The sequence below is a fragment of the Pogona vitticeps genome, chromosome 4 (genome assembly GCF_051106095.1).
Source record: "Pogona vitticeps strain Pit_001003342236 chromosome 4, PviZW2.1, whole genome shotgun sequence".
NCBI lineage: Eukaryota > Metazoa > Chordata > Lepidosauria > Squamata > Agamidae > Pogona > Pogona vitticeps.
The window spans coordinates 155,350,753-155,377,572 of record NC_135786.1 but is presented as its reverse complement, the minus strand read 5'-3'; the positions used below and the strand labels follow the sequence as shown (position 1 = coordinate 155,377,572).

Genomic DNA, 26,820 nt, shown 5'->3' with positions numbered 1-26,820 from the left:
CGATGGTTTCACATAGCGATGTTTTTTTTTGGAACAAATTAACATCGCTATGCGAGGCACCACTGTACTTTAATCTTACATTTTTAATATGTTTATTTAATTCATTTTTAATATTTGAATAATTTATTATTTTTCAGTTTCAAATATTGTCTTTGTTTAAAGATGCAAGCTGCCTTGGATTCTTTTTTTTAAGGAGAAAAGCAGGGTAAAAATATTTTAAAGAAATATTCTAGAACTGTATTCCCAAGAAAGAATTAATGTAAAACAAGGGGGGAAAAGAAACTGGAATGTTGCTCTTGGGAAAAGAAACATCACAACAGCCACAATATGAGCTATCAAAATCACAGATGATCATTTACATTACAACAACTAAAGAAACCATACACTCAGTGGAATGAATATTATTTTACAAATTCTTTTTCCCATCTGTGCTGACCATCAAACATCCAGGTGCAAAGAAAGTGAATTCTGAATTACTCCATACTAGCCCTGTGGTATTTGCAAAGGTGTAACTAAGATTTATCCATCAAGCTATATTCCAGTTGCTTCTCAGAGTGATGCCAATTAGTAATCCTGCCTAATGCCTGCCATTCAGGAACAGCAGAGAGAGCACTGCTCACAGTAAAATACCTCAAAGGGAGCTATGCTTCATTTCCACTGTCACAGCTATCATTAGTACTCTTGTTCAGACAACATATGGTTTTGCTCATGAAAACCACACAAAAGATGGCAAGTGCTACTGACAATCGCACATGCAAGTGGCTGAATAGTCGAAAGCTGCGGGACCTGCACGAGAGGAACTCCACAGACCAAACACTGGCAGGTGCTGTTCATCACCAAGGCGAGCGGCAAATGGGCAAGGCTGCATAAAGCACACGATGTCACAGTGTCATGGGGAGGTTAATTGTTTTTGACATGCACTCCCCCAAAATGTGAGAGCTATTTGTCTATGTAGGTTGGCAATCCTGTAAATGTTCCACTTATAATGTTCTGTCGTACTAAAAATAGCTGCTTCTGTGGGCTGCGAATAAGGCTTACAGCCCATGCTATCTGCCACTTCTGCCAGAGCATCCATGCAATCACACCCAGTATTAAAGATGTGCATACCCCATACAAACTCCTCGGGAATCTTGACCAGTTTTAAAACATGCCTCAAGTAGTTAATGGGCTCAGAGTAGAGGGGATCACAATATACTCCATCCCAATGTTTCACCAGAGGGTTACCATCAGTTTCTTATTACACCGGCTGATGCTACGCTGCATGTTAACATCAGAGCTATCTTCCCCGGTTACAGAAGAGTTATGTTCACCTAGAGATAATGCCAACGTACGGCATGCACAGCACCAAAAGCCTAATTGCTCTTTTCAAAACAGACAAATGGCCACAGACGAGAGATCAAACTAGGAGTGCATCCAAACTGCAAGCATTTGCTCAACAGATAATGAGACTTTTGTACTCTGGACAAGAAGAGTCTAAAGATAAGAAAGGAGAATGGACAGACACAAGAGGCATTTTATTAATGTAAATAACATGAACCCATCAAACAAGGGTACTTTATGATTCAGCTGGGAAACAAGTTCTCCCTTCCAATGCACCCCTCACACATACACCCTCCAGAAAAGCTCCACTACACACTAAACCCAATGTTATGCTACTATATCCAGTGGAGACTCTACTGTTCGCAGATGCCTGGTACCAGATGTGGACATAAGCCTGCCCCTCAAATGGAAATGGGTGGACACAGCTCTCTACGTGGGTGCAGGGCAACCCTGCAAGCCCTTCACAGCCACAACACCAAGGAAGTCACCTTTTGCAGTAGACTTCTGCCATCGTGTCGATAAACAAGGCAACAATTCAATGAAAGATCTGTTCTTTCAACCAACGTGTACCGCTATTGAAACAACAGATTAGTAAAACTGTAGAAGGTGCAATATCTTGGGCACAGAGCCAGCTCACATACCCCCCCCCCAAACGTTACCTCTAATTTTCTGCAAGTGCTGGGCAAGGCCCCCACCCCTACGTACATGGGGTTTCAGCTGTGGCAAGAACCAAATGGGCACCAACATTGGCTGAGGATGCACAGCACTGATGCAAAACTGTGTGGCTGCACAACTTAGAGCAGGGGTCTCAAACATGCGGCCCGGGGGCCATTTGCGGCCCGCCGGATGATCGTTTGTGGCCCCTGCCTTGCTTGCCCCCCGAAGCACCCACACGTCCTCTGCTGTCAAGAGTCAGAAAAAGCCTTGCCTCGCTCACCAGCTCTCTCCCAAGACAACACCTCTGGCACCCGAGGCGAATTCTGTGAGGTTTTTTTAAATTTTTATGTCGTGCCCTCCTCTCCCCTCCGGCTAGGTGGTCGCCGGCGCTCCCTTCCTTCTCCGCTTCTTCGACCTGCTGCTGCTGCTGCTGGTGGTAATGAAGAAGGAGCTGGAGGGGGTCATGGCCGGCGATGAGGGCTTGGGCGCCCCTCCCCCCTCCTCGGAGCCCCAGCCAGGGCTAAGGAAACTCCTGGGCGGCTTCCTCAGGCTCTTGCTCCGCTTGGTGGAAAATCTGATGCGGCCCAGCCTCAGCCAGACTCTGCCTCGAGCGGCCCCCAGATAAATTGAGTTTGAGACCCCTGACTTAGAGGGAATGTTACACACATCCTTTAAAAACTAAAGCCTTTTTTTTTTCTACTGCTAAGAACTCACATCACTAGCATTCTTTAGAATGACATCTCTGGGGTTCATGATCCAATAAATAACTCCACCTTCAAAATGTGAACAGCTAATTTTGGCAAACTGCAGAAACAGGGTGCATCAAAATAATCTTGTGGCTTTACTTGGAATAAATTTGCATGGAATGCAGTTCACTTAATTAGATCCAGTACACCTGAAGAAGTGGGCTGCAGTTCACAACAGCTTATGCCCAATAAAATGTTAGTCCTTAAGTGTTACATGACTTTTGGTGGCTGTTCCTGTCACCATCACCCTGGAAATTTCTTCCAAAATCACACTGTTCGACAAAGAAGTCTTCTCAATAGACCTGTAAGACTGTTGTTCTTGTTGTTTTCAGTGATGACAATCAAAACTCATCATGACTTCCTTATGACAGCTAAATTAGAATTCCACAGCTTACATGGACAATCATTTCTGTGCATTTGGTCTACTACACTCTTATCACTGGTGCAGGTTATAAATCTTTCATTCTGCATTTGGTAAAAGAGCACAGAATTCAAAGTTGCTGAATTCATCTTCACAGCAACCATACAGTAGCAAGGCAATTGCTATATCTGGTTTACAGATGAAAAACTGAAGTTTATCAATTATTTGCCTAAGATGATGCAGCAAGCTAATGATAGGTTATTTAATATCTTCAGGTCCAAGCCTAACTTCATTTAGTGGGCCACTTAGGAAATTCAATGAATATTATATTTGGCTTTTACTAAGTAGTGTCACAAACCATTGTTTTCACCCATATTCTTCTGCCTGGACCATCTGATCACCACAGGCATTATAGTTGCAGCTGGCCACTCCAGGGAAGCCTGGAAAACAACAATCAGGAACTAGGCCTTTTTGGTGGTGGCCACAACATTGTGGAACTTGCTGCCTACTGATGTACACCAGGGTCTCTGCCTTTTGTCCTTCAGAATGCATTCTGTGCAATGTTTAACTGATTTAATGTCACCATCTGAGGGTAGGTGGGTTATATCATATTACATTTACAGTTGTTTATTATTGTTATTCTAACATGTTATTTTGGGTTGGATGTCATGGGTACATGCTTTGTTGTGGTCACTCAAAGTAGTGGTTCACCACTGGAAGGGTGGGATATAAGTTAAACAAACAAACAAATCAATTCAAGGATAAATGTATGCACAATGTATGCATGCACACCTTTCTAGTACCTTTCTATTGATCCATTCAGACCCTTTATATGGACATGGACCTGGCAGTTCTGCTGAGGGTATAGGTGGGCTGCACATTCAGGTTTATAGCCTGACTATGACACCCTGCGCTCATAAATTCCAGAGAAATCACAACTGTTATTACTGCCTGTGGATATCTTTCCTCAAAAGCAGCAAAAGAGAGCAAGGTACCATGCTCATTCATCTCAGACCTAGGAAGTCTTTAAAAAAAATAAGGAATAGGCACCCAAAGCAGTGGGAAACATAGAGCTGAACACTTTCCCTTCACTCTGCTTCTTTTCACAGAAAGGTGCCGCCACCAAGGGCAATCTCCTGCCACTCCCAGGGCCCACCTCAGATGCCTGGGTACCCCCAGTTTCCAGGAAAACTATTGTCACGATAGGCCACTGCAGCTGCCTCAGGCCTCTGTTTCTCTTCAATTAAGAGAGCTGCTGCTACGTACGCATACAGATTAACTCCTGTGTGATACTGAGATGTTCTTCGTTTACATTTAGATCACAGCACATACACGGACCAATTACACCCTTTGATCAGAACACAGAAGCCAACACCTCTTCTCAACAAAGAGAAGTTCAAAAACTGCACCATCCACAAACAGTCAGAGTATTAAATTGGCACTTGATAACCACTGACAAGTTATAGTGAAAACTGATAGTTCTGAGAATCCCTCAGAAACGTATCAAAAACTCCCTGCGGTATTCTCTTATCAGTCACCTCGCCAGCAGCAATTTAGCCTGGCAGGAAGAACCTCTCTCTTTGTGATGGTGTTTGGCCAGTAGAACACCTGCTGTTACCGAGACATCTGGCACGGGTTTAAAGTCACCGCACTTATTATTCTTAACTACGTTTCTCTAAATTGTGCAAATGGGCAATTGCAATTATACCTGTAGCAAATTCCATAGCATACTGCAATGTCCTAACAGATGTAACTCCTAGTCAAGATTCCAACTAGCTAGTGCACACTCTTCTTTCAAGGGCAGGGACTGGCAGCGTACAGCTTTCCACATACTGCATCAGCCAATACAGCCAGCGGCAAGGCATGTTGGGAACTGTATTCCAGCAAGAGGCGAGGAGCCTCCCTCCCTCCCTCCCTCCCTTCCTTCCTTTCCTTCCTTTCCTTCCTACCTTCATACCTTTATTCCTTCCTTCCATTTATTTAGCTCCTAGAACTGATCAATGGTAACTCTGGATGATCTACAACGGTAAAATAATTATAGGGCATATAAATTTAATTATAAAACAAACTAAAATTAATTTAAAATCAGATGGATGGCTACTGCTGTTAAACATACACTCAAGCAGAGCATTTAATGAAGGCCTGGTTTAGAAAGCCTGCTGAAATAAGAAAAAATGTAATTTAAAAAAAAAAAATCTCCAGGGAAGCGGGGCAGGTGAATCTCGGGTAGCTGCTCGCTCCAGCGCAGAGCAGCGATCGATCGCTGAGAAGTTCCTTGTTTTCTCCTTCCAGGCCTCCCTCGGAGTCAGCATCCTCAGCTGCCCAGCATGAGATGTGTGGGTAGGGCAAGTAACCGTCCTTGGAAGGAGGCATTATGTAATCTACTGAGGAAATTCACTCTCCACCCTGGCTTCCACTTTCTTTTAACAGAGACTCAGTATTTTGTGGTTTCTGGGTGTCATTTAGCATGCCATCTGTGTGTTACTTTTTAAAATATTGGGTTATTTTTTAATTAAGTTGTTTTTCCTCAGCATGTCTTAGATTTTGGCTCTACTCCTTACTATTACTCAGCCATTAGATGTGATGATGATGATGATAAGTGAAACAAAGCTTCAGGCAAAGTCACAGCCTGTGCTGAAATTTACTCAAGACCCTTTTGCCCAGATCATGATTTCTGCATAAGAACATCCACATTCTCTGACCTTGGACCAATACTTTAAAAACATAATCCATTATTTGTTTTTTTTTTCATTACTATTAGCAATACATTATTAACTTTACAAACTGCCAGAACTTTCCTTGTACTCCCCAAAAGCAACATTTTAGGAATAATGTTTACTCACTGCCCTATAACTGCAACAACCCAGATCCCTAGCAATTGTCTTTTTTCCCATGTTATGACAGTGTTTCCCCAAAACTGAACAGGCTTGCAGGCACAGTAACATCTTTACTTGTAATGCAACATCTTCAAGCTCTATGCATGACCAGCAAGTATAGGTTGTACGCACATATGTTCAAATACGTTGCTAGTGAGTGTCCAGTTGCTACTGTCTCATCTGTATCTTCCTGTCCGACCAACTATGAAAACATAGTTCATTTGACAATTATACCATGTCTTCTCCTTCTTTAGTTATTCAAAAGAGTATTTTCTAAAATGTATGTCTATATTTATAGTCTTCTTTACCCTTAAATAATGCTCCATACCCCCTTGCAGCCAACTTTACAGTGCTGTATACTCAGCTGTATATAGCAACAACTGTTGTTTTTAAATAGAAGTGGACATTGTCTCGTCTGCAGGTCAGATATAGCACACAAACCCTTATGAATGTTCTTGGGAGGGTCCAAACAAAATTGAGGGGTGGGGGAGAGAGAATTCTGGAGGGCAATGTTCAGCCCTTAGAACTCTCCACGGGCCACATGGACCTTCGGTAGAGAACACATTTAAAAAATGAAGTTGAAATGACTAGTTGTCTAATTCTAGTCTTGAGAAACTGATATTTCAGGGTGCTGAACAGTGCAGGGGGACCATGTGCCTTTAAAAAGAGATGAAATGCCACCTCTGGAGGTTTCCAGGAGCTGCAATTCAGGTTTTTTTTGGTCCAAATTAAAAAAAAAAAAAAGAGGAGTGTATGGGAGGGCTAGGGGCTGCAAAAGGTGTGGTCACTTATTCACCCTAATATAAAGTTTTAATTAGCTATATCTGCCTTTATAAATAGCCATGTGACTGGACAGCTGTAGAAACTTGCCTTCAAAAGAAATGAGGCAGAAAAATTCTTGTAAATGAGAATAGAAACAGTTTTCTTTCTTTCTCCCCCCCCCCACTTCTAATCAAGTAGTGCAGAGCTTAGAAAAACTGCCTTTCAAATCCCAGAAGCCTACAGGCATTGTGGCCAAGGGCCATACTGGCTGGGGGATTCTGGGCAAAGTAGCCCCCGCCACCCCAATAACTTCTCTGAGCTCTACTTCTGTATGTCACAAATGACCAGAAAAGATGTGTGCTGGTGAATGGACTAAGAGCAGCTCTCTACAAGCCCACAGCATTTGTTACTTTTGTCCGTAGGGATGATTAAATCAAATGCAATGTATGAGTGAGTTCCCATGACAGCATCGTTCGTTCGTTCGTTCGTTCGTTTAGTCGTGTCTGACTCTTCGTGACCCCATGGACCAGAGCATGACAGCATCACATTATGTAAAATGGGTGGGGTTCTGATCCCAGGCACAACCAGCTAGGTTGTGGTGAAAGACAAAGGAACACATCTGAAGGCTTTCAAGGAATTGCTTATATCATTTTTTTTATCTTCTCTCCGCACACACCCCCAGGAAAACACATTTGTTTGCTTGTTTTTTTTAAAAAACAACAAACTGATTTACCTTTGTAGCTCATTAGGTCCTCCAGCTGTGGGTGAGTTAGGGTTCAGCCTCAGGAAGTTTTGCTTCAAATTAAGATGTGTGAGGTCCTGGCTGTAGAAAAGATTGGCAGGCAGATCCTCCAGGCTGCAACACGAGAGATCCACTGAGCTTATGCGTTGCGATGCAATCTGCACAGACCAAACAAACAAACAAACCCAAAAATTACATCAAATAAGATCAACACTGGGGGTTTCTTGCTTAAACTAGGACACTTTGCATTACATGCAAGTGGCTAATGAGCCCCAAAGGAGAAGCTATTGAGAATTCCACCCAACAATACAAGCTTGTAACAGCTTGGCTGGTTAACACTTCCACTTTTGGACTGATGTGTAGTCATGCAGGGCTGAGGAGCCCATGGCACTCCAAATACTGTTAGATTCCAACATCTCTCTCTCTAAGCATTAGAACTGCTGTGCAGATTGGTCAGGCTTTAGAGTCCAGTATCTAGAGAGCCCCATGGTCTCAATCCATGAAACCTAACTGTACACATGACAGTGCTTAGAAAATTCACCCCGTAAGGGAAATGTTCACCACTCCAACTACACAACCCCATCCCTTAGATCAGTGGTCCCCAACCTTGGGCCTCCAGATGTTCTTGGACTACACCTCCCAGAAGCCTTCACCACCACCTCTGCTGGCCAGGATTTCTGGGAGCTGAAGTGCAAGAACATTTGGAGGCCCAAGATTGCCTTAGATCCCTTCACTGGCTTCCTCTTCCATGCCCAGATCCTGCACAAGAATCTTGTCTGTACCTTTCAATTCCTGCTCAGTTGTGCCTTCCTTATCTTTCTAGACCTGTACATCAACACATCCCTTCCTATGAGCTGCACTCAAATGGCATTAGGAAGAAGGGGACACTGAAATGCTTCTCAACTGCAGACTAGCATTTCACATGCAAGGAGTTTCTTTCACAAATTACAAGTCAGCATGTATTCCCTCGCTAGCATTCTAGAGCAGTACAGTGGGGTCTTGACTTGAGAACTTAATCCGTATTGGAAGGCGGTTCTCAAGTCAAAAAGTCTGTAAGTCAAGTCTCCATTGACCTACAGTGCACTGAAAACCGATTAATCCTGTAACAGGCCGTTTTTGTTCCATTTTGGTTTTTTTCTGGTCTGTAAGTCAAATCTCAGCCTGCAAGTCAAACCTAAATTTTGCGGCCAGAGAAGTCTGTAACTCAAAAAGTCTGTAAGTCAAGCCGTCTGTAAGTCAAGGGTCCACTGTACTATCCAGGAACAGTTGTAGTCTTCTTCCATGTTTGAATTTTCCAGTCTTAGGATAATGAGCCAAATCTCTGATGACTCACAAGAGCCATGGAGTTAGTCTTTTAATGCTGCATGTATTAACTGAATACAAGATATTAGCATTTCTCTCAGTTGTTAATGAATCTGCATGTACGGAGTGCTAAACACATGAACAGTATAAAGTAGGAGACCTTATTCCTACATTACGAGTTCTGTGTATGTTGTCCAAATGGGTGGAGAACAAACTAAGCTGGCTGAAATCCCTGCAGCTGAGGTAAACAGAGTATGGTGCAAGGTGCCTGACCCTCCACATGCTTTGAACTACATATCCCATCAGCCTCATCAAGCATGACCAGTAGTGATCAGCTTGTTGTGGTTTTAAGCCAAACATCTGGAGTCTATGCTTCCTTGCTGTTGACCTAGTTTGATGGAGAACAAAAGCCAAACGTGACTAGAAGATAAGAAGGTAGTGTTCACATACAATAAGGGGCATGAAAGGAGAGTGTAACAATAACTCAACAGGTATAGGTTACATTACGAGGGTTCGACTCTTTGTGCAGAAGGCAAACATTGGTCCAGAACATATTATTCCAGGAAGATCCACTAATTTACACATGAGCAGAGTGCAGCCTGACTGGGTGAAAAGGGAGCCTCCCCACCTTTTCAGTTCCACACCTAGTAAAGTCACTTGACTTTTCCACTACTGTGGCTTTTTAAAACTTCAAGTGAGAATATAATCAAGCATCGCAATTAAATTGGACAAAAATAAAAAGGTACTGTACAGTAAATGCTAATGCTTTTGCAAAATATACCCAAGGTTAAAGTGAAAAGGAGTCCACTGCTTCAGAGTTTAACAGCTCAAAGCTAACAATGTGCAATGTGGATTGGTTCTTAGGAGTATTGCTGTTGTTGATGATGTCTAAATGCATTCATGATTTGAACACTGGAAACAACAAGGATAGAAACTAATTCCAAGTGCCCAAACAAGAAAGGCCACTCGGAAACATCAACATGGCAATTTAATGGAGTACCTTTAAAGGATTTCATATACATTATCTTTGTAAATCCCACAACCACCCTGAGAAGTCAGGGCAATAAAGGAATTCCAACATTTTAGACAGGGATTGGCAAAACACAGAACAGAATAAACTGGTAGACCTCTCTGTGATTTGCAAGAGTTTGGCAAGGAGGGGTCTGATCTCCATATATTTATTAATAATAACAATAATATGATATTTACTGCCCTCTCTCCAGACCACCGTACATTATACTAAAAGGTGGGTGGGTTAAGGCAATCAAGCTTGGATCCTTGACTGTGGAAGGATGGTGAGCACTATTCACCTTTGATAACAATTACTATTCAGGACTTATCAAGACAATAAACAATGACTTAAGAAGCCAGCAGAGTTTCCACAAGGCATGAAAGTGGTAGGTTTACATAGTTCATTCTGAGATTGGTAAACCATGGTTCACTTGGCTGGGATTATTCAATCCAAACGGGGACACCGAGTCAAAAATTGAGCAGAAACAGGAACCAGAGACTTCTTGGTCAGCTGACACTAGTAACTATTCATATTACACCAGTCTTCAAAACCATACCAGATTCTGAAGCAGGCAAAGATGGTTGGTGGAGAGGAAAACAGAATCTATTTTTGCTTCAAAGAAAATATGTGAACAAAAACATGCCATGGACCAAAAACAACATTACCAATGATATAAAGCATTTTCACACATCACAAAAAAGAGAATCCCTTTGAACCCACTTGCGCATGGGCAAGTGTGGGTGGAGCACCATCCCAAATGGAATTCAAAATGAGAACAAAGTATACCACAAAGCAAAGGCTTGAAAACATGCACGCTCCTAGTTTATGCACATTTTTCCATTTGTGTCACACAGAGATGCAGAAAAACAGCATTTTTACAACCTTGGAAGGAAAAGTGCATCAGAAAGGCAACCCCCCGCCCCCCGATAAAAATGCCATGGCACCTTATAAACATTAAATGCTGTATTTCAGTGTGTCCATTTCCTCAAATATAAGAATAAGCCTGTATGACTGTCATGTTTGTACACAAGCCCATCACCAGGTGGGGATACAGATAACAAACAAAATGACAATTGTTTTTGTGGGTTTTTCAGGCTCTTCAGCCATCTTCAGAACATGGTCAAAGAGCCCAAAAAACCCACAACAACCATTAAATCCCGGCCGTGAAAGCCTTCGTGAATAAAATGACAATTGTCTGTTAATAAAGGAATAGGCTACTGGGCTGTTACTAATTACTGTTGTCACTCTACTAGGTAATGATAACACTGTTGACACAAGTGGAAAGCTGCGGGAATCAATGTAGGATTTCATAGACTTGGTTGATATTAAATCCTCTTAAATGGGTCTCCAGAATTCATTTTTATACTCTACCTGTTTCTCATTCAAATCTAGTTCTAAAATGTGTTTTTTTTTAACCCCTAAAATTGACACTTGCAGGTCACTCAAAGAGTGTCCAGGTAGACTGAAAGATTCCACAACAGGTTTTTGTGTACTGCCATTCCTGATGCTATCTTTACGGCCATTCATTCTTTTGCTTAGAGAGGGGGGAAATGCACTTTGTTTACCTTAACTCTCACAAAAGCTTTCCCCTTTTCACCTACAATCGATACCTGGTGGACTCTGCCTCTTCCACATAGGAGAGGAAAGAAACCAGACCTAGTTTGGATGATAACACTTTGCACATGAAGCAAAGTAATCAGCAGCCCATCATAAGGGCACAGGGAATCTTAATTGCTTCCTGTTGCTTTCAACTGCCAACCTCCCAATTAGCAACTGTGCAATTTGAAGTGGCATGTTTTGTAACCTGAGCTGGGGAAGCTCAACTCTATTGAATTGGAAATCCTAATGTTTTTGCCTCTCTCTCCATCTTACTCCTGGCCACAGTATGGCAGCTATTGAAAGGTTTTTATTCAAAATTTGCAACCAATGAAATATAGTCATATTAGTATTAATCGATTAAATCTGTATTTATACAAATATGAATATCAAAACAGTGTTAAAATTTTAAAAAAACACATTCCTTAAATCAGTGGTCCCCAACCTTTTCCCAAACACAGACCACTTGGGAGGTGTGGCACATCTGAGCGGGGGGGGGGGTGTCGCGCTCACGGAGGAGTGCTCAAGGGGGGGGCAGGAGATCTGTGTCCACGGCCTGGTTCTGCCTAGGCCACAGACCGCTGCTAGGTTGGGGACCCCTGCCTTAGATGCCACAGGCATAGGTTGCAAAGCACACCATCCTATGAAAGAAATCTATTCTAATATGTAAAAGAAGTTCTCCCTCTTAACAACAGGAACTACTAACTCGCTCTTTTTTTTTGAGTGTCCCCCCCCCATTATTTTTCAAAGCATGCTACTGCTACTCAATCAAGCAGTAGCTTTTCAACCACTTACTAAGGGTTTCTTTTTAACCAATTAGCCTACGAAAGTGGTTTCCAACCTTCAGTCTCCAGATGTTCTTGGACTAAAACTCCCAGAAGCCTTCACCACTAGCTATGCTGGTCAGGATTTCTGGAAGTTGTAGTCGAAGAACAACCGGGGATCCAAGTTTGGGAACCACTGGTCTAAGAGGACCATCAATTAAATAATTTTATACGTATACCTTACCATTAGGCAAAGCCATGCAGCTATTACAAGCACAGTTTTTGTGGTATGAAAGGGGAGCTCATTTTGTTAATTATTTACTCTGTTATCATTATATTTTTTTATTACTGGGGATGGAAGAGAAATGTCGATGGAATTTTGGCAAGGGGCCTCACATGCCAAAATAAGTTGACTGGCCTTGTGTTAATACACTTTCATTAGCTGTGCTGCATCAGGAAGCAAAATGCCTTGAGCCAGTCCCGGGGGCCAATGATGCCACAGGTAAGTCTCCTCACAGACACTCTAAGGCCCTGGCACCAAATACTGGAAGAGCAGCACCATGATAATAAACAGGGCAACGCTTAAGACCGTGAGAGACACCCTTGTCAACTAGTGCTGCAGGAAAGGCACAGCCTCTGGAAAGCATGTGCAACACTGCCAATCATGCAGGTCCCAAGGAGGTGACATTTCTAACAGTATGTTAAATTTAGAACCACATTGCTAGTAAATGGGTGGAACATTGCCAGCTACATGGGTCTCGAGGAAGCAATGTTTCTAACACTAGACTGAATTTACTGGCACTATTTTAAGTAAAGGGGAAGTGGGGAAAAAAGAAATCGCACCCTAACCTAGTCTGAGAGCTGAAAGATGAAGCCAGCAACTCAAGCTTATTCCACTGAATTTTGAGTGAGGAGTTTTGTAAATGATTAGCTGTTTAAAAGTATTTAATGTCCCTTTCTGAAGTAGGATAGAGAGCATGGTGCTGCTGAACTGCAACCCCCATGATCCATATTGGTGGCTAAGTGTAGCGAGCGTGGTCTGATGGTGACTGACCTCGTGTCAGTCCCCTTGTCATGGTCAGACCACCAGCTAATAAAAATAAAATGTAACCTCGCAATTGCGCTCTCTCCTCGTAGGGAGCATGGACCTATTTTGATGGTCCGCCCTCGAAGGTTACTGGATCCAATGGGTTTCCAGGATACCATGAGAGGGATTCCAGCAGAACTGTCTGGTGCTCCTGTCAAAGCTCTGGTCGATGGCTGGTTCTCCACCGCCACTAGGGCCGTAGACACGAATGCTCCCAAACGCCCTCTCAGAAGCAGAGCTCGGCCAGGACCCTGGTATAATCAGGATCTACGAGCAATGAAGCGAATAAGGAGACGGCTAGAGTGCATTTGGAGAAATAAACCGATGGATCATAATAAGATTGCTGTCAGGATTGCAACTAACTGTTACCTAGATAAGGTAAAGGCTGCTAGAAGATCTTACATCGCTGACCAGATAAGCGAAGCTTCCAACCAGCAGGCGGAACTCTTCCGTATAGTTCGCGATCTATCCGGAATTGGTCTGGGTGAAGGGCCTCCCGTTAGCATCTCACCTGACCAATTTGCAGCATTTTTTAAATCCCAAGTGGAGGCCATCCGCCATGACCTTTCTCCTTTTTAAAATACAATGGATTGAGCAGAGATGTCCAGCGCTCCGCCTTGCCCAGTAATTCTTGACTCCTTTCAGCCTGTAACACCAGATCTGGTGGGCAAGGCACTTGATCGCTGTCGGGCCACCACCTCTTCTCTCGACCCTTGCCCAGCCTGGCTAATCAAAGCAGCCAGGCCCGTAACAACTGAATGGGCCACTGTAATAATTAATGGGTCTCTGCAGGAGGGCGAGGTACCCCTTGCCCTCAAGGAGACACTCATTAGGCCCATTAGGGAGAAACCAAATTTGGCGATGGATGACATTGGCAATTATAGGCCCGTCGCCAATGTTTCTTTCCTTAGCAAAGTGGTTGAGAGGGTGGTGGCAGATCAGCTTCAGGCGCTCTTGGACGAAACCAACGCCCTGGACCCGTTCCAGTCAGGCTTCAGGCCGCGCTAGGGTACAGAGACGGCACTGGTCGCACTGATGGATGACCTGTTGAGGGAGGCTGATGGGGGCAATATGTCCTTGTTGGTCCTCCTTGACATCTTGGCGGCCTTTGATACCATCGACCACGGTATCCTCCTGGGGAGGCTCTCTGAGTTGGGAATTGGTGGCCTGGCGCTTGCCTGGCTCCGTCCCCAGAGAGTGCAGCTTGGAGAGAGTGTCTCGGCCCTGTGGAGTCTCAACTGTGGGGTTCCACAGGGGTCGATCATCTCTCCAATGCTGTTTAACATCTATATGAGGCTGCTAGGTGGGGTCATCATAGGGTGTGGGGCATCGTGTCACCAGTATGCTGATGATACACAGCTCTACATCTCCTTTTCATCTACCTCAGTGGATGCCGTCCTATCCCTTCAGCGCTGCCTGTATTGGAATGGATGCAGTCAAATGGGTTAAGGCTGAACCCGGACAAGACGGAGGTCTTGAGGGTGGACGGTCCTTCCATCAGTGGTATAGGTAACTCCCTTTCTTTTGGGGGGACGACCCTTGCCGCAAAGAGGTCCGCAGCTTGGGGATACATCTGGACCCGGCGCTTACCATGGAAACCCAGGTGACGTCTGTGATCCGTTCCACCTATTTTCATCTATGGCGGATTGCCTAGCTGCGACCCTATCTTGATAGGGGGCCCTCACTACTCTAGTCCACACGCTCGTAATCTCGAGATTAGATCATTGTAATGCGCTCTACGTGGGGCTATCTTTGAGGCTGACGCGGAAACTTCAGATGGTCCAGAATGCGGCAGCCAGGCTCCTTAGTGGGGTGAGAAAACACCAACATATCTCCCCCACTCTGGCTGCTCTGCACTGGTTGCCCGTTCGTTTCCGCGTTGACTTCAAAGTGTTAATGATTACATATAAAGCCCTAAACGTTTTGGGACCTCAATATCTGGCAGATCGTCTTCTCCCACCCAGATCTACCCGAATCACTTGACATAGCCAGCAGAGACGGCTGAGGGGTCTGACGCCGAGGGAGGCCTGGAAGGAAAAAAACAAGAAACCGGGCCTTTTCGGCGGTGGCCCCTCGGCTGTGGAACACCCTCCCTACCGAAATTCAGCTGGCACCCTCGCTGGGCATCTTCAAAAGCTAGTTGAAAACTTAGATATTCAAGCAGGCCTTCCCTTCAGTCAGTTAAGTGACTCTTATTTTTTTCTCTTTTGATTTATGCCATCTGGAATTAACTATTTATCTTAAATTAACTGTTAAATATTTTATATTGTTTGAGCCGCCCAGAGTAGACTATGTCTAGATGGGCGTCATATAAATGCAATAAATAAATAAATAAGTAAGTAAATAAATAAATAAACAAACAAACAAACAAATAAGGCTAACGGGAGATACAGTCCAATAAGAGATTGGGAGGACAACAGGTTCCACACCCCTGACCCAAACCATACATTCTAATAGCATCCTCTTTATATACCGTCTGGTACCAAACACCACATAGAAAATGACAAGTTTCCCAGTACACTATCAGCTTTTTCGCTGGCTAGGAATCTCACATTACAGATTAGCAAGGCTCTCCACATGACAGAGTGAACTCCCGTCGCTTTGTCCCAGCTCCTTGCCAACCTAGCAGTTCAAAAGCATGTAAATGCGAGTAGATAAATAGGTACCACCACGGTGGGAAGGTCACAACGTTCCGTGTCTAGTCATGCTGGCCACATGACCACGGAGGATTGTCTGTGGACAAACGCTAGCTCTATGGGGTTGGAAACGGAGATGAGCACCGCCACCTAGTTGGACACGACTGGACAAAATTGTCAAGGGGAACCTTTACCTTTACCTTACACACTATGTAGAAGCACCAAGCAGGACATTTTACTGGGGCACACATCTTTCCAGGGTAATATACAAAGAGAACAGAGCTGTACAAATATGGTTCTAAGTTCTGAAAGGGGGGTGGTGGTGCTTATTTCTCTCACAGGGTATCTACTCCATTGAACTGCCATGCCTATGGCTCTGAGTGGACTTTCTTGGTTCGGCATTTGGAATAAGTTTCTATCCTATTTCCAGTGTTTCTCTGATTGTAAGGAAGGTGCTGAAAGCAACCATTTTACTACTTATAGGTGAATCCTCTCTTGTTTTCCACACAATTTTTAACAGCCTACATGTTGATAAAGTACATAGATTGGATTCTCTTGCAGACAACTGTCTTTAATAGTCACTGGGTTATTGCAGTACAGGATTTTTTATTTTTCGCACAGAAGAGAAGATCTGGAAGGTGGAGCAGCGGCAGTTGGGCTTCCTCGCAGGATGTCAGCCCCATGTGCTGCGCCATGACCCATAAGTGGACAGGTCGGTGCCGGGAGGCAGGCCTGGGGATCTGGGACAACTGGTACATCTCTAATAGAAATCAAGGGATATCAACCAGGTGGCTGTCTCTTGAATGCCTCCAGTGTTGAAGCACTCATCATCCTTAGAGGTAATATGATCCATATTTTCTTGGAGCAAAGCCTCAAATTTGTGCATAGAAGCACAAATAGAAAGAAATAAGAGTCCAGTATATCTCCCTTAGTGCTCAGTCTAGTAAATATAATAATAATTAGTATTATATACTGTCAAGTCAAATCCAACTTTCGGTGACACTTTCCAGGATTTTCTAGGTATAGGATACTCAGTTGCTTATCATTCCCTTCTTCTGGGATCATGCTAGGACTATGCAGCTTGCCCAAGACCACATACTTTATTTAATTCAGGATTAAAATCAAATCCATCCTGCCTACAAGACCAAACCAGGGCTGTTGAGGACAGGACATACTGGAAGTCACTCATTCATAGGGCTGCCATAAAACAGAGAAGACTTGACAGCATGTAACAACCACTAACACCCTGCCCAAGCTAGTATGAATCCTGCGTGTTGGGTGCAGAGATTTCTATAGCAGCTGCTATGTTCTTCTACCTGCCTTTACTTCTCCCAAACAGTGAGCCTTTATCAAGGTTGAAGGAGGAAAATAATCAACCTTAACTTAGCTTTTTCAGCCTACTAAATAATTAAGTGGAAATGGCAGAACCTCAACCAGCACAACTTCTACTGCTCTCTATTGCCTCTATTAATATGGACTAGATAAATAAGGTACTGTGGCTCTTTATCCTCTTCTTCCTTCAATGATCTCAAGTGTTATCTCATTTGTCCTCTATCTCTTGAGACAGTCTGGGGAAAAGGTCAGAATAATGGTTGGACATTGCCTATGCTTTTTCTGGCAGAACTCTGAAGCACTGGGGAGTGCTGAGTTTCTATTAACCACCGTCCAAATCCTAATTCTGTGCAGACTGCAAATTACGGTTTACATATCTTTATTTTTCTAAACAGGTCATCATCTAATCCAGTGGTTCTTAACCTTTGTTACTCGGATGTTTTTGAACTGCAACTCCCAGAAACCCCAGTCAGGACAGCTGGTGGTGAAGGCTTCTGGGAGTTGCAGTCCAAAACTCCTGAGTAACCCAAGGTTAAGAACCAGTGATCTAATCCATAGTTTGAAGTGGGCTTGTTTCAAACAGCCCACAGTGACCATTAGCCACAGAAATAAAGTCAGGTTTGGACCACAGAACAAACTGCAGATAAGCCGAGAGAGAGAGAGAGAGAGAGAGAGAGAGAGACAGAGACAGAGACAGAGACAGAGACAGAGACAGAGACAGAGAGACAGAGAGAGAGAGAGAAGTTTTAAAACTCAGTCTTATGACAGTGACTTTACTTCTTATGGCTCTGCAGCTTGGTTCTTGTGGCATTAAGGCCATGGTTTAGCGTGACATCTGAACTGGACTAATGACTAGATCAGTTGGTTTGGTTGATCAGCAAGAGGAAAGCCAAACCCCACATTTCCTTTGTTCAAATACAATACCGTAAAGTACTTGAAATACAGAACATGATTCACCACACATTTTAGGTAGCAAGAAACGTGTCTACACAAATTAACATGCACAATCTAAATTAAGACTGTCTTTAACTGGAACATCAACTTGGAATTTTTAATGGTGGATGGCTTGTCAGCATTTCTTCAAGCTACATACATGAAAACAACCCAAGGAAAAAACTACAAGTTGACAGGAGCATATGCACAGCCTTGTATCATCAAATTAATTCCTGAAACATAAAAACCTGACTAGCAGTGACTCAAAGCATCCTGGTTTAAACTGTTATTTTCTGCCCAGACAGACAAGAAAATATCACAAAAATGTCAGTGAATCCTAACTTGAAGGGATCAATTTTTCAGGCTGTGCAAGAAAACCATACAACTAATCAAATGGAAAGGAATCCATCCTCATGAGAACTAGCGACGCCGGTATTTTGTATTATCAATTAATGTTTTAGTAGAAGACTCTCCCTCAGCCCCGCCCCTTTCCAACACTGCTCCGCCTCCATCCAACACCATAGATCTATATCCTTGAGGAAAACTACCCAAATCTAAATGTTAATAGTGAATAACATAAACCTTACAACTGAATAAGGTACTCTAGATTTAAAGCAAGCTGCTGGGAGATTTAAGAACATTTCAAAATAGCTCAGGGTTCAAACATATTTTCCATGTCGGGGGTGGGAAGGGATACATGAATGATTTTAAAAGAATGTCAATGTGGCTAATTGGTAAGGAAAGAGGAGCCAGCAAAAGGCCCTAGTTAAGAAATTTTCCTCACCTCCCCCACATTTTAAAAAGATGCACAAAAAAAGGAATTTGTGCTACTATCAAAACTAAGATCAAAGGAAGTGCTGAATCAGAATGTCTGCCAACATTTTTTGGGGGGGCCTTTTAACCATAGTAATTTCTCAAAAAGAAACATAATCAGTAAATCAGAATGTTCACGGTGCACTCTACTGTCACTCCTTATCAGGACCGCAACTTGGGCATTTTCATAAAATAGTAATTCTAAAGAACAATACAAAATCATAGCATTACCGTCAGGATATCAGGATTTAAGAATCTCTAATCTAAAGCCACAGACTCAACTAGTCACTTCGACATATAACCTTCCGCTAAATTTGGTAGATATAATCCAGAAGCACATGCATTCAGAGCAAAGAGAAATCCTCAAGTCATATCCATTACTCTTCCAGTAATTCCTTACTTCAAATACTTTATTAGAATTAGCAGGGCTCTGTGAATTCTTAATCATCAAACTGGTGACCATTTTTATGTTATGCCCTTGCCCAACTGTGACACATTTTACCCTTGGGTGGGCTTTCTTCAAACTACAATGTGGTGATATTCAGAATGTGAAAGCTTGAAGGTGAACACTTTTTCTCCTACTTAAGAAGAAATGTTTGCGTGCTCAATAAATTGGCGAGAATGACAGTTCGGTGTGCTCTTCACCTTGAACATCTCAAGCAACTTCATATTTATTTCAAAAAAACATGGAACAAAACGAACAAGGGAAAGGTAGCTGATACCGTGGCCTGTGCAAAAAAATAAAAAATCCTGCACTGCAATAACTCAGTGACTATTAATGACAGTGGTCTACAACGGAATCCAATCTGTGTGGACTATCAACATGCAATTAAAAATGGTGTGGAAAACAAAAGGGGATTCTTCTCTCAATAGTAAAATGGTTGATTTAAGCACCTTCTTTTCAAAGACGGTAGACAACCATAGGAAGCTAACTTTAGAATCAATCCCCAGCCTTGATGGAAAGGGAAGGATATGAGTGCAGAGTACTGTAATTTCTCCATATATAGTTGCCATACCACTCCAGCACCATTAAGGTCCGCCGCTTTCAGGGTAGTGCTTTACAATCCGAAGGTCATCCACTCACAAGGGGCAGATAATTGTGAGCAATGAACTCTTGCTGTTACCCATATCCAATCCATAAAGTCTCTGGATCAAAACATTACTGGAGTACCACAAGAAGACACTGTGGGAAAAGTGCTCTCATGTGGCTCTGGGTACATTATAGCTCAGTCTATATCCTCGATTCTTTTAGTCCTGAACAACCATTGTAAAGAATCACTCCTCCGCTGTCTTGGACATAAATGAAGAGTTCAGAATTTAGCCTGTGCATCCATTACACTCAAGTGCAAGTGACACGTGACAGTGAGCAAACAGGAATTGCAAAGGTGGTAATCTCCTCTTTAAAAAAACAAACACTGCCAAAAGAGATATTAAGTCTTCTCACATCATTTATTCTGGTAAATATGAGCAGATATATGACGATTTTTGAAATTGTGACCCAAGAACAGTTAGGGGCCATGATGCTGTGTGGGGGTTGACACTGTTGATGTCCCTAGCAGACGGCTCCTAACCTTTCCCTAGAGGTGCAAGGGGTGACTGAAATACTGGCTGTCTTGTGTGGACCAGAACACACATGCCCAATCTATGGGACAACAAAGGCAGGGCCTCGAGAGCAGCCATTCTCAATGAGCCCCATATGTCCCCCTGAGAGGCTCTGGGACATTTGAAGGGGGCCACAGACTGGAAACAATTTTTCACACACTGCCTAACAAGGTTTATCTTGTGACTTATATACCGTATTTTTTGCTCCATAAGACGCACCTTTCCATAAGACGCACCAATTTTTTAGGAGAAGAAAACAGGAAAATATAATCTGTTTTCTTCGCTCCATAAGACGCACAGACTTTCCACCCCCCTGCTTTGTGGGAAAAAAGTGTGTCTTATGGTGCGAAAAATACGGTAATATTGATTCAGCCTATACTTCTTTCATATTGTGTTTATGGTTATGGTGGAAAGAAAGGCTGAGAAATAGCTGATCTAGAGGAAGGCAGAGAAAGAATACAACCCTCAGAGTGCGTCAGGCAGGCTGAAGAAAGGCCCTTAGAGCAGTAGTCCCCAACCTTGGGCCTCCAGATGTTCTTGGACTACAACTCCCAGAAGCCTTCACCACCACATCTGTTGGTCAGGATTTCTGGGAGCTGAAGTCCAAGAACATCTGGAGGCCCAAGGTTGGTGACCACTGCCTTAGAGAACAGCAGGGAAAACAGCCATGGAAACTATAGGAGACGGAGGACAAGACCAAGAAGGGGAATGACAAAGGGGGGAGGGGAGTCCCTCCAACCAGGAAGAAGGCCTGGGGTGATGCTTAGGAGGAAGTGGAAAGGCACATAAACAGAAAAGACCCAGAGCCTGAGGACAATCAGGGATATATATACCAAGGGGATCCTTGGACTGGGGTCACAGTAGAGCTCCAGGAGCCCCAGGGACAGGGCAACCAGTTCCAGAGCTCTAATGCTCCCTGCCGGGCCTACAAGCAACAGCAGGTTCACCATCAACAACGTGGGTAGGGTCCTGGGAAACCTGTCACAATTGTGATGCTGGAGAAGGAAAAGACAGAAAGAATGCCAGTGGCTTCTCCAGCAAGAGCAGTCACAGGTGTGTACCCAGACCATGAGCCAGGCAACATGGAGCACCAAGCTGCACTTCACTGCAGGCACATCTACTGTTGCTCCTAATGCCTCCAGTTTTGGCTCCTTGTAGAAGTCGCTATTAAGAGAACCCAGAGACCTTCCCATCCCAGTCCTATTAACTAGGGATGCTGAACAAACCGAGACTGAGACAGAGCTAGTGGCACCCACTAGCTCTTTGGCTGTTGGTCCTGAAGACACAACTGTTTATGACTTTGCTGATTTCCCTTCCCAAGTTATAATAAACCCTGTTTGCTTAAGCCATGGCATGTTAAATCTACGAATTTGGGAATAGAGGAGGGGCCACGCATCAGCCCAGGCTGAGTTGTCAGGGCTCAGAAATGCAAACTCTGACCGAAAAATACAGTATATGACTTGGACTTGTTAGAAAATCTAATTCATATCTACGTTCCAACTATGGATGCTGAAGGTACTAAAACCATTTATTCAAATGTCCAGGAGTAAACTAATCACAATATAAAACAATGATGTGCTGATAATCACAGGTGCCCAGAATGCAAAAACAGGAACCAAAGCAGAATCAAACACTTGGAGAATTTGGCCTAGGAGTGAAAAATGAAACTGGAGAATGACTCAGAACTGGATGAAGCCAACAACCTGTTAATTGCAAATACTGTACATGCTTTATTTCCCTGTTTGCTCAATCTCTGTGCAGAATATATCACTTGGAAAACTGGATTAAATTCAAATGAAGGAGGAATGAAAATTGGCGGAAGAAATACATATCATCTAAGATAATGCAATGACACCAATTATTGGCAGAAATAGTAATGTCTTGAAATGACTCACGAGGAAGGAAAAAGAAAAAAAAAACGCTAAAGCAGGATTGCAATTGTATATTAAGATGACAAAAACCGTATCTACAGAAGAATTATGTAACATTAAGAGATTTTTGGTATCTTGGGTTCCATCATCAAACAAAAAAGAGACTGCAGTTAAGGAATTAGAAGATAATTAAGATTCAGGAAAACAGCTACTAAGGAACTTAAAAAGATAATCAAGAATAAGGTTATGCCACAGGAAACCAAGCTTAAAAATTATGTGCGGCATAGTATCCATTGTTGCTACTATATGTACAGATGTCAAAGCTAGACAATGAAGAAAGTGTCAGGAAACAAATTGGTTTATCCAAAATGTAGTTTTAGAGAAGAGCTTTGTGGATACAATGGGCCACCACAAAGCCCAATAAGTTGGATCTACATAAAATCAAAGCTGAACAATCCCTAGAAGCAAAAAAATGACTCAACAGAGGATATCATACTTTGGGGGCATCATGAGAAGATTCATTGGAAAAGAAAATAATCCTAGATAAATTTAAAGGGAGCTAAAAAAAGAAGAAGACCAAACAAGAAAAAGATTGTCCTAATAAAGAAAACCACAGACTGAGTGAGGTTGCTGAGGACAGAATGCTTTTTAGAGGTCAGTAATTCAGACCTCTAAAGTCTGAATTACTTTGTGGCCTTCATAGATCTCATAAAGGCCTTTGATTTGGTTAGCAGGGACGGCCTTTTTAAAATACTTCCCAAGATTGGATGTCCACCTCGACTCCTTAACATCATCAGGTTGTTTCATGAGGGAATGAAAGGCACTGCAGTTTTTGATGGCTCAACATCAGATCCCTTTGACACCTAAAGTGTCCTTGCATCAACCCTTTTTGGGATCATTTTTGCTGTCATGCTGAAGCACGTATTCGGAACTGCAACAGAAGGTGTCTATCTCTGGACTAGATCAGACGGAAAGTTCTTTAATCTCTCTAGATTGAGAGTGAAGACCAAAGTCCAGCTGAAATGCATGTGGGACTTCCTCTTCGCCGATGATGCAGCCATTGTTGCCCACTCTGCTGAAGATCTCCAACAACTCATGAATTGTTTTAGCAAGGCCTGCCAAGACTTTGGACTAACAATCAGCCTGAAGAAAATACAAGTCATGGGCCTGGGCATGGACTCACCTCCCTCTATTACCATCTCTACACAAGAATTGGAGGTTGTTCATGACTTTGTGTACTTTGTCTCAACGATCTCAGACACTCTCTCCCTAGATGTTGAACTGGATAAACGTATTGGCAAAGCAGCTACCATGTTCTCTAGACTCACAAAGAGAGTATGGCTCAATAAGAAGCTGATGACATATACCAAGATCCAGGTCTATAGAACCTGTGTCCTGAGCACACTCCTGTACTGCAGTGAGTCCTGGACCCTTTATGCACGGCATGAGAGGAAGCTGAACACCTTCCATATGCATTGTCTCCAACATGTTTTTGGTATCACTTGGCAGGACAAAGTTCCAAATAGAGTAGTCCTAGAAGGAGCTGGAATTTTTAGCATGTATACACTACTGAAACAGTGACATCTACGTTGGCTTGGGCATGTTGTGAAAATGGCTGATTCCAAAAGATCTCCTGTATGGAGAATTAGTGCAGGGTAATCGCCCCAAAGGGCGACCACAGCTGCGATACAAGGATATCTGCAAGCGGGTTCTGAAGGCCTTAGGAATAGACCTCCATAGATGCGAAACCCTGACTTCTGAGCGTTCAGCCTCGAGGCAGGCGGTGCATCACAGCCTCTCCCAATTTGAAGAGACCCTTGTCCAGCAGGCCGAGGCAAAGAGACAGTCACAAAACCAGCAAAATCAGGGAGTTGGACAAGGGACAAATTATATTTGTCTTCAGTGTGGAAGGGATTGTCATTCTTGAATTGGCCTTCTCAGCCACACTAGACGCTGTTCCAAATCCTCCATACAGAGCACATTACCATAGTTTCTCGAGACTGAAAGATGCCTAATCTAATCTAAATTCAAAGAGTTGCCATTAAATTGGAAGCGACTTAATAGAACATAACAATAATGGCAAAAAGAGCACATCCGTCTTCAAGGTTCAGTCTAGAACAAATTCACCTAGGTCAGCAGTTCTCAAACTCTGGCTCTTAAAAAAATTTTGGACTTCAAAACCAAGAATCCCTTAAGGAGACTCTAAGACTCAAAGTCCAAAACATCTAGGGTCCCCAAAGTTTGACAAACACTGATTTAAATGATTTTTTTCAAACACACAAGGTGCCTTCTTGTTGACTCTCATCTTCATCATCTCTTCTTTCAGAAACACAAACCTGCAAACAAATACAGTATGCAACCACTTTCTTCCTTAGTTTAGTTTCGCTTAATTATTAAAATTCATTTTAAGAAATATCGGAGGCACCTTCTCCCTAGTAGACGAAAGGAATGCTGGGCCCTTGCTGCAGCCATGACAAAGAATCGGACAAACCCAGCAAGATAAACTTATGAGGGAATGCTTCCCCCTTCTTCTTTTTTTTAAAAAAAACTTTTGCTGTGTCGGGTACTCATGAAAGATGCTGGCAAATTCTTTTTTCCTACTTAAATTGTGTCCACAGAAGGAGTCCTATTCTATTATTATTCTGCCTCAGTATGATCCCTTTTAAAAAAAAAGTTGCACTCCTTTTAAAAAATATATGTAATAAAGCTTACCACATTCTTAACAGAAAATCCAGCCTTTATCTCCTTTGCATGCAAACCAGAGATCTCCCTGGCTAGTAAGGGGAGGAAAGTCTTTAGGGCCGGCACTGTATATCCAGCCTTCTGGAAGGGATATACTGAAATGAATCCTCTGTGGGTTAATCTGCAGAAGCCTCTGTGCTGCAGGGTCAGAAGACCAGCAGTCTAAGATCAAATCCATGTGACGGAGTGAACTCCCGTCGCTTTGTCCCAGCTCCTCGCCAACCCAGCAGTTCAAAAGCATGCAAAAGCAAGTAGATAAATAGGGACCACCTTGATGGGAAGGTAAGAGTGTTCCGTGACTAAGTTGCACTGGACACGTGACAACGGAAACTGTCTTCAGACAAATGCTGGCTCTATGGGTTGGAAACAGGGATAAGCACCAGCCCCCTAGAGTCGGACATGACTTTTTCTGGCTTTTGACGTCTGCATGTCTAATAAAGGCATCACTTCAATATGGATTTTGGAACTGGTTTTGTGCCAACCTGGCCAGCTACCCCTGCTTTTGTCGGTCTCTACTTCCTAACCTCAGATAATGGCTTCATATTCAAAACACTTCACACAAATTCACATAAATATTTAAAACAAGCTTATATGGGTTGCCAAACTTTTCCTTAATACTGTAAGGCTTGGATAAAGGACACACACTTACTAAGTAGTTACAGGTATATTGTAATTGTGACCATATGATGAAATGGCTGCTTGTATTCATTGTCTTCTTACCTATTTTCAAATGCATTAGACTAGAGAAATTTGTCATCTAGTAACTCACTGGATAGAATCACTTTATATCAACTTTTCCTAAAATACATTTGCAATATAAACATCTTCTACAAATCTGACAGAGAACATACACTTCAACACCACCAAGTAATTTTTAATGGTTTTAAGTTTGCCTATTTCTGTGCTCCATTACAGCTAGCAAATTTATATACTGTCAGCATGCAAAGACAAGAATTTGTCACTGGGATTACTGGAAGAGATGGGCTTCTGCTGGCAACTTTCCCAACACAGCTGAACAAAGAGAAAAAGCACAGGATGGTACAAAGTAACCACATGCAAACAGTAATTTTAAAGAGAAGGTTCAGTCATTTGGCCCACACGCCACTGTCTTAGGCCACATTCACTTATTAAGAGCTGCCTTAATTACTGAAACGTACCACAGAAAACTATAAAATAACTGGTCTGCCAGAAAGTGGGTGGCCAAAATTAATGTGCATACTACACATACTAAACAATTATCATACTGTTGACTGAAACATAGTAGAAAGGTGGGAAGAACAACTGAGGAAATTCCATGTGGCCCAATTCTTTGATTTGCAAAGAAAGAAATTAAAGCAAGAAAGAAGGGCTGAATGGCTAAGAAGATGATAAATCAGCAAGCACACAAATGTTATGATTGTTGTGGGTTTTTCAGACTCTTTGGCTGTGTTCTGAAGGTTGTTCTTCCTAACGTTTCGCCAGTCTCTGTGGCCAGCATCTTCAGAGGGCAGCACTCTGTGCTCTGGTATAGTTGGCTTGGGAGTGAAGTATTTATGGCTGTGAGATGGGCTTTTGTCTTTTTCTATAGATGGGTGATTAGTGTGTCTTGTTGTGGGTGTATTGTTGTGATAAGGAGAGATTATCTGTCACTACCTACATTATAATAGGTAGCGACTACCACATAAGG

General features: G+C 42.9%; 1 protein-coding gene across 1 annotated transcript in view; it reads right to left on the bottom strand.

The window, feature by feature from the left end:
• The window catches only part of PHLPP1 (PH domain and leucine rich repeat protein phosphatase 1), a 216,139-nt gene that overhangs the window by 83,678 nt on the left and 105,641 nt on the right, over positions 1-26,820 (bottom strand). The window contains exon 4 of the mRNA XM_072998538.2: positions 7,456-7,622. Within this exon, the coding sequence (XP_072854639.2) occupies positions 7,456-7,622 (167 nt within the window). The remainder of the gene's footprint in view (positions 1-7,455; positions 7,623-26,820) is intronic.